We start from the raw sequence: 8319 nt of genomic DNA on the forward strand, positions 1-8319 counted from the left end.
GCTGGGGGCAGGGGAGTAGCTGTAGGGACAACCCCCCCACCCCCAACCAGGCAGCTGCCTCCATGCTGCTGCTCCTCCTCTCTGGATTTATATACGTTAAGATATATTTATATATTATAGTTATATATTTAAAAAAAAAATAAATGGGGGGAGAAAAGACCAGCTAGCAACTCTTGCAGAGGCTCTTGTGGGCCAGTGCCCTCCCTGGCAGTATCCTCCCCCAACCCCACAAAATAATAATAAAACCTAGAAAATTATTCCAGTGCGTTTGTCAGGGAGCCCCTGCTCCCAACGCCCTGGCCCAGCCCCCTCCTCAATTCCCCCCTGCCTCTGCCAACCCAGTCTTATCTCTGGCCATCCATGGTGGCCACGGCTTTCTGTGGGGGGGTGGCAGGTGGGGGGGCAGGGGGCCAGGCGGGCTGCGGGTGGTGCAGATGGTGGTGGAGGCCGTGGGCGGTGGGCGAGGAGGGAGGCAGCCAGGCGGGCTGGTGGCTGGGGGGCGAGGAGGCCCAGAAGGGGCTGAAGCTCCCCGGAGGGGAGCAGGCCATGGAGGTGATGGGGCTGTTGCTGCTCTGCAGGCTCTCGGAGGTCCGCAGCTTGGAGAACATGGCCAGGGCATCCGGGAAGTTGGGTGGCGTGGCCGGCGTGTTGCTGGGGGTGCACATCTGCGGGAAGAGAGGAGAGAATGGGCATCAGATTGGTCATGGATAGTTTTGGGGTCCCAACGCACCCGCAGGAGCCGGACCCATCACAGGTTCCCAATTGCATCCCACCCCTGGGACCCTCGAGCCCCAGGGGATGCTCAGAACCTGGGTCTGGCCAGTCCTGGGGTATCCGGCGCTGCCATGCAGACTCTAAGGGTGCAGGGGGCTCCCCCAGAGGCGTGGGGGCTGCCTGAGGAGGGTCTCCAGCCCAGCCTCGGGCAGGACAATTTGGACATCCAGGGTGCTCAAAGCCTGATGTGTGGGGAGGGTGTTGGGGTCCCCCCTGGTCCCCCTTCCCTTTGCACTCTATAACAGTGAGTGCAAGGCAGGCTGGGCCCCATGCAGTTCCCGGTACAGCCCCTGCTGCGCACCCAGCTAAATACAGCGCCCAGCCAGGAACGGATCCGGCCCCTGCCCAGCCAACCTCGCTGGCAGAGGAAAATCTGGTGGGGGGTCCCGGTCCTGCGCTGGGGCTCAGGGGCTGGCAGCACTGAGGGCCCCAATTCACCAAAGCATGTGCTACACTCTGAGTGTGGGGGATGTTAAAGCCCCCCAAAGGGGATGGGGAGGGGGCTTCACTCCAGTACTGAAAAATAGGGTGGGTGTCTGCTGGAACACCTCTGCTGCCTCTTCTATCTCCAGAGTGGAGTTGCTGGCAGGGAGCGTTGTTCCACAGGCTGCTCTGAACATGCACGGGGAGTTAGAAATAGCAGCGTTTTGTCCAGCCAGGTCCCTGGCGAGGTACAGTCTTGGGGGGGCACTCCCTGCCCCCCTCCTCCCAGCTAGATCAAAAACTCCATGATGTTGCACGGGGAAGGGATCTGTGTATGGGCAGCACGTGTGGGCAGGGGGAATGCACTGGGAGGGGATGCGTGGACACAGAAGTGGTGCATGTGCCGGGGGCTTCACCCCTCTGGGTTAAATCCATCCCAAATCCCTGTCCCCCTTGCGGAGCCGCAGCTCCCATTGGAGCTCGGAGCACAGCGGAGCATCTCGCCAGCTGTGGGGATGCAGAGCAGTGCCAAGGGGCGAGGGCAGCGCCTGCTGCCTTCAGCAGTGGGGAGCAGGGGGACACATCTGACGGTCAACACTCCCCCTTCCCAGGGTTTATCCCAGAATTTGCCCCTGGCTGGTGGTCAGCAGCCCCAGCACACACAAACACCCCAATCCCTCTTCAAGGTTCCTCCTCACCCCCATCCCAGCCACCCCGGGATGCAAGGAGGAAGGAGCAGGGCACACTGTAGCTGCTCCCTGCTCCGCCCGGCTGCAGGCAAGCCCCGGCCAGGAGGGTCCCAGCTGCACCCGTTCAAAGGGTGCTTCCCCACCTCGAGGAAGCAGCAGCCAGCAGACTGGCACTGGCAACGGGATGGATGGGCTCCCATCAGTGTGAGGAGCTGGGGCACCCCAAAAATGCCATCACAGCCAGGCTGCCACTGAATGGGTTGGTGGCAAGCATGGCCATTCCTCCCTTGCTGCACAGAGACTTTTGGAAAACTTATTTCAGAGCTCACCTCAAAGTGGTGGTAAACCAGATCATTTTTTTGTTTGTTTTATACAGCCTATAAATTTGGCAGTATCTGAAAAGATACTTGTTGAAAAAAAAAACAAAACCCCAAAAAACTTCAAGCAACGGTGTTTTGAAAAAAACCACCACCACAGCCACACACCAACCACCACCCTGGGCTGAGATCGGACACGGTGCTGGAGGGGGACACACAGCTCTGAGCTTCTGGGGTGGTGTTTGCCAGGTTAATTTCAAACATCAGTTTAAAAAACCCCGTAAGCATTGCCATGCAATTATTGCCTTCCTCCTCCAACACTTTTTGTTCAGGAGCCACTCAGCTGTCAGAGGGTCGGTCCCACCGTGAGCTGCCGCACCAACACACTGCACAGCTCTGGTGGGTCCCTTCCCTGCAGCCTGGACCCCCGGGGGTTTTGCTGGGTGTGGGAGGCCCCCCTCCATGGGGTGAAGGCATCGTGCCGCCCCACGCTGTAATGCTGTGAGTGCTGCTGTGCTCACAGCTTTGTTCTCTGTCACTTGAAAAAGAAATAGAAACCGCAACTGTAAAGCCCCTCGTCTCACCCCCAGCCCGGAGCCGTGCGGGTTATTTTAAACTGCAGGAATCGGGATACTGGGGGGGGTTGGGGTGGTAGGGGAAAAAAAAATGCTAAAAATGCAAGGCAGCAGTATTTAGGGAGAGGGTGAAAGGTATTTTGTCACCACGTGGAGCACACAGTGTTAGAAAAACACGGCGGGGAAGGGGGAGAGCTGCCCCAGGTGGCCACGGTCCTCGGTGGGTCCCAGGGTGGGGGTGACAGGGTGGCTGCAGTCATCAGTGGGTCCCACTTGGGAGCACAGGGACGAGCTGCAGGATGGGTTTCGTGGGAGCTGCTCTGCATCCCGCTTCCAGCAGCTGCCCAATGGGAATCACCCCAATGAGGCTTTTGGTGTGAAAACACAGCGAGGCCTGGAGCTGGCTGGCAGCTCCCGACACCTCTCCCGTCCCCTATCCCACTGGGAAAGAAGCTTTTCCGCGAGGTGACCCTTTGCCAGCTCCCTGAGGCAGCAGGGAAATGTGCAGGGGAAGGAGGAATTACAATAAAAAGGGTTTAAGCAGGAGCCGGCCGGCAAAATTACTTTCTCCAAGAGCGAGTGGTGGCTGCCAGCGATGCCGGGTGGGCTGGCCATCTCCCGACAGCAGGAAAAAAGGGGCAAAAATCGGCTGAGCCCAGATCCGCTCCTTCCCCCCGCACGGCACCGCTCGGCAGGACAAAAAAAAAAAAAAAAACCAACAAAAAGGTGAAAAAACCCCAAAGAAACACAACAAAACCCACCCCGAGGGGGGTAACTTCCTCCCCTGGACCCAAGGGGACGTGCCCTCGGCCAAGGTCAAGTAGCCTTTGGGGAAGGGGGGGGGGGGGTCGCAGCGGACCCCCAGCCCCGGCCCGGGGAGCCCAAGTGGCAGCGCGATGCTCGCCGAGACCAACTATTTCCTGGCAGACATTTTAGCTCGTGTTTACATTCGCCGGCTGCGTGTTCCTCCGGGCGCAGAGCAATATGGCTGGCAGGGGAGCTGACAGCTCCACGGCCCGGGGGGGGCTGCGGACCCCCAGGGGGGGCGGGGGGGCCTGAGCTGGGGGGTGGCTGTAGGTGGTGGTGGGGGTGTGTGTGTGTGCGGGGGGTTGGTAGCTGCCGGGGGTGGGTGTAAAGGTGGTTTTGGGGATGGGGGGTGGGGAGGGGATGGAGGGGGGTCAGGGGGTGAGGGTCTCACTTACCATCTGGGGGTGGTGGTGGCTGCTGGGGATGTTGGTCTCCTGGAAGAAGGCGCTGAGGGCCGTCTGCGGGGACAAGCTGTCAGCCCCAGCCCACCCCAGACAAAGGGGGAAGGGGAACACGCCCCCCCCCCCCCCCCGCCCCGCAGCCCCCACCCCCGTGGGACCGCCCCGAGGGGCACCCGCGACCCCCTCCCCCCGAGGCAGGCCCGGGGCGGGGGGAGCCTGGCGCTGCCCTTCACCCGACCCACGGGGCATCGCGCCCACACCCCCCCGGGGGCTCCCCACGCCGGGGGGGGTGCAGCCCGCCCACCCCCCTCCCCTTGTTTACCCGGCACCCCCGCCCCCAGCTCAGGGATGGGGGGGGGAGTCGCAGCTCAGGTCACGGCCCGAATATAAATAGACGCGGTGATCGCGGAGCCGGTCCCCCCCACCGCGTGGGTGCTGGGGGAGGGGGGGCGGCAGCCGTGCCGGCCCGGCCACGCGTGTCGGTGGGCCGCGACTGGGCCGGCCTTCCGCCCCGAGGCCCTGCGGGGTGGCGGGGGCTCCCGGTGCGGGGCACCCCGGTTCGGGGGTGGGGGGGGGTGTGTGTGTTTGGGGGAGGCCCGGCCCGTACCTCGAACTGCCAGTGGGCCGCCTGCAGCAGCTGCTTGGCCTGGTCGGCGGCGCAGCCGGCCGCCAGCACGAACTGGTTGATCATCACCTGGTGCCGCAGCTCCTCCATGTTCACCGACATGGCGGGGGCGGCCCCGCCGAGCGCTGCCCGGAGCGCGCCCGCCGCCCCACGCCGCGCCGACACCGGGGGGCGGCGGAGGGAGGGGGGGCACCGGCGGGGGGGGGTGGGGGGGCACACCGGGGAGGCCCCGCCCCCGCGCCCTGATTGGCCGCCGACGCGCCGCCCGCCCCGACGGGCGTTCAGTTCGAATCTTCCAGCTGCCCCGGCGCCGCGCCCCGCCCTTCTGCCTTCCCATTGGTCGATGCTTGTGTTTTGGCTGCAGAAGGCATCGCTATTGGTCGTTGAACCTCCGGGAGGGCGGGGCGGCCGGTGGAAGGAGCGGCCGGACCGCTGATTGGTTGCGAGGGTTTTTTTCAGACGGCGTTGGTGACATCACGTTCATTGAGGAGGTTCATTGAGAAGCGCGGGAGGGTGGGGGTGGCACCCTGGGGCTGCTCCGGGCTGGGGCTCCCCCTGGCACGGCTCCCCCTTCCCGGAAACCCCCTGCCCCCGGGGCAGCGGCCCCACCCCGGGAGGGAACCCCGGCCCGAGCTCACCCGCCTGGCCTTGCCCTAGGAAAGCCTGGGCTGGGGGCTCGGCTGGGGGCTTAGGCAGAGCCCCTGGGTCTGGAGCTTTGGGTGGTGGGTTTTGGTTGTTCTGTTTGGGATTTTTTTGTAATATAATATTTAAAATTCTGGTGACTCGGAGCTTCAACAGCAGCCTGCGAGGGTGAGCTTCCCCCCCCTCCCCCGCCCCAGGCCCATCTGCCCTCCTGAGTTTGGGGACTGAGCAGCACCGGCACGATGCATGCCTGGAAGCCTTTAATTAAAAAGGGAAAAGTGGAGTTTAAAACCCAAACGAATAAATCAGGGACTTTGCAAATGGATGGCGTGGAAATAGGTCGAGCTGAAAAGAGCCCCTGGAGGTTTGGCTGTGGCAGTGGTGACCAGCCGGCCAAGGGATGGAGACTTGAAGTGGCATCTGTAGCTGGTTACCTCGGCAGCTGGTGGGCGAGGGCCCACCTGGGGCTTCTGCAAAGTCCCGATGTCCCGTGGGTGGTGGGGTTCAGCAGGCAGCAGTGTGACGGGAGCAATGCCAGCGTATCGCTTCCCCAAGCTGGGCATCGCCCTGGGGTTTTCAGGGGATCCCACTTGCCGGGATGCAGTGATGAGCCTGGAGGGTCCCACTTGCCCAGCTGAGATTTTGGCAGCTTCATCCTCCTGGAGCAAAACCAGTCCTGAGGCAGGCCGAGGTGTAAGAGGAGCAATTCCGGAAGCTGGGATCCCAACCCTGCCTGCCTCCTGCATGTAGCCCCTTTACGCACAGCCCTGGAGAGTGCTCAGGGCCTCCTGCCTGCCAAAAACACCCACTTGCCTGCACAGCGCGGCTTCTAGCTGAGTTCGCAAAGCTGTGAGCAGCCGGCCTCGGAGAGCACCTGCCTGTAAAAACAAGGGAAAAGCTGCTTGTGAGCCCTGGCTCACGAACCTGCGGGGTTCACGTGGGCAGCGGGCATCCGAGGCTGTGATACAACGCAGCGTTAGTGACATTTGGAAAAGCAGCAGGACCTTCAGTCCTTCAGGATGAGACCCTGTACCCAGCCGGGCTGCTGCAGACACCTCAGCTGTTCCCACCAAACAAAACAGCTGGTGGAGAAGCCCCGTTTTGGGGCAGGGTTTGCAGCGAGGCTTCACTGTCAACTCTCCCTGGCCTGATTCTGCATGAGATGCTCTTCCATCCTCCCTGGCAGGCGCTGGGACCCACAAGGGGGTGTGGGGTCACCCCTCCGGGCAGGGTGTGGGCTCCCAGCACCCTGCTCCACCTTCCCAGCCAGGAGCTGCTCTGGGAACCAGCCTTTGGGGGTAACAACGATGTGGCATTCCTCGTCAGGGCTCAGCACCCATGAATGAAGGGGCCATTGTCTCCCCAGCCATTGTCACCCTGCAGGGCTGCAAGCGCTGGCATCAGAGCCAGCCCAGGACTGCTTTGTTGGCTCTGCAGCTTGTGCAAGTGACTGCTGGAGGGACTGGGAGTGGATTGGGAATATGGACAAACATTTGCTGCAACGGGTGAGACTCTCACTCTCCTGTTAAACTTGGGAGCAAACCGCTGTGCCCTCCCGTGACTCGGTTTCCCTCTCAGCACGAGGAGGCAGGAGCAGGATCCTCTTTCCCTGCCAAACACGCACACACCAAATCCCACAGCTGGGCAGCATGAGCGCGTCAGACTTGCATCTTGCCCAGCAGCAAGTGCATTTTGGACTTAAACGTTGCTTTTTCTCTGTGCACTGGATTCCCCCTCCCCATGGCCCTGCTGGGTCAGCCCCACTGGGGTTTGCCCTGGCTTTACGTGTGCTGGGGTGCAGCATGTATGCAGCCGGGCAGGCCTGGGAGGGAACCTGCCCTCGAAGCCATATCGTCACCCAGCTCCTGCCAGCGCTCCCGCACTCCACTGCGGCACTGTCCTACAAAATCCTCTGCTGCAGTAATCACTGAAAAAAAAAAACCCACAAGCCGTGCATGCACACAGCAGCTCTGCGTGTAATGACTGCTGGGTTATGGATCTGCACGGGGATAACTTTGAATTATTATCTGCACTAAAACCCTGCAGTCTGTTGTGTGCCGGTAATGAAATGTGCTGGCTCCCTCTCCTAGGCTCGTGTTTCTCCCTGTTGTTGCTGGCTGGAGCAAGGCAGGGGAGCGGGGCCGCACCAGCACTCAGCAGTTCTGGGCTGCACTGGATTTTTAAACAATCCATGCGCAGAACAGAGTCCCCACAACATGCACTGGGGTGAGCAGGGATCAGCCCCTGGGGTCTCGGGGCTCCCAGCTGGGTGCCAGCACCAGGAGCTGGAGCAGGCTCCTGGCACTGATGTCGCCCTCGGCTCCTCTTTGGCCGATGCTCCCCTTAGCACCCAGCCCGGGTGTGACATCCAGTGGCACAGACACGGTGTCACTGCTGGGGTTGGGGGTCCCGGTGTGACAGTGGCAGGCTGACAGATGGGGTACAGAGCTGCCCCTGGGCTTGCCTCGGTGGTGGCTGCTCTTCGGTTTGGCTTTTCTCAGCCGCTGTTGGGACTGTGCAGGTAGGAAGCCATCAGGGAGGGAGAAGCTGTGTCCCTCTGCGGGGAGGTGTGAAGGGGGGACCCCCGGGGATGGCCTTGGCACGTCACCGCTGAGTAGCCGAAGACATTGGGGCAGCTGATCCACCTCCCTGCACATCTCCCGTTTGATATTTATAGCACTCGTGTTATCAACTCAAATCAAAATCATGTGATGCTCCACTAACTTGCGCTGCAGGACTAATTAATTACCCATGTTTTTAAGTGAGCGGTTGAAGGGTCCATCCTTCACCTTTATCTCCAAGGGGGAAATGCGAAGGTGGCCCATGCTTCCCAGTAGCTTAACACTGGGAGAACTGGGGGAAGCTTGTTGGGGGAGTGTTGGGGCGCGTTGGAGCAGACAGGCAGCTCCCTGCCTCCAGAGGCAGCGCCCGGCAAACGCAGCTGCTCCTGGTGCGGAGCAGAGCTGGGAAGGCAGGATGGAGGAGATGGAGGTGTGTACTGGGGGGGCTCTAATCTGACCCCCCTCTTCAGCACTATGCAGCCCTGGGGTGCTGCGGGAGCGGCTC

At 61.7% G+C, this 8319-nt stretch overlaps 1 protein-coding gene across 1 annotated transcript; it reads right to left on the reverse strand.

Annotated features, from left to right (window-relative positions):
• Positions 1–127: 127 nt before the first annotated feature.
• UBALD2 (UBA like domain containing 2) lies at positions 128–4803 on the reverse strand. The gene is made up of 3 exons (XM_040580991.1): positions 4594–4803; positions 3981–4043; positions 128–665 (listed from the first exon to the last, which is right to left on the reverse strand). Exons 1-3 carry the CDS (start codon positions 4711–4713, stop codon positions 345–347), a joined length of 504 nt encoding a protein of 167 aa, XP_040436925.1. The 5' UTR covers positions 4714–4803; the 3' UTR covers positions 128–344.
• Positions 4804–8319: the final 3516 nt, after the last annotated feature.

This window comes from Falco naumanni, chromosome 1, assembly GCF_017639655.2.
Source record: "Falco naumanni isolate bFalNau1 chromosome 1, bFalNau1.pat, whole genome shotgun sequence".
NCBI classification, from domain to species: Eukaryota; Metazoa; Chordata; class Aves; order Falconiformes; family Falconidae; genus Falco; species Falco naumanni.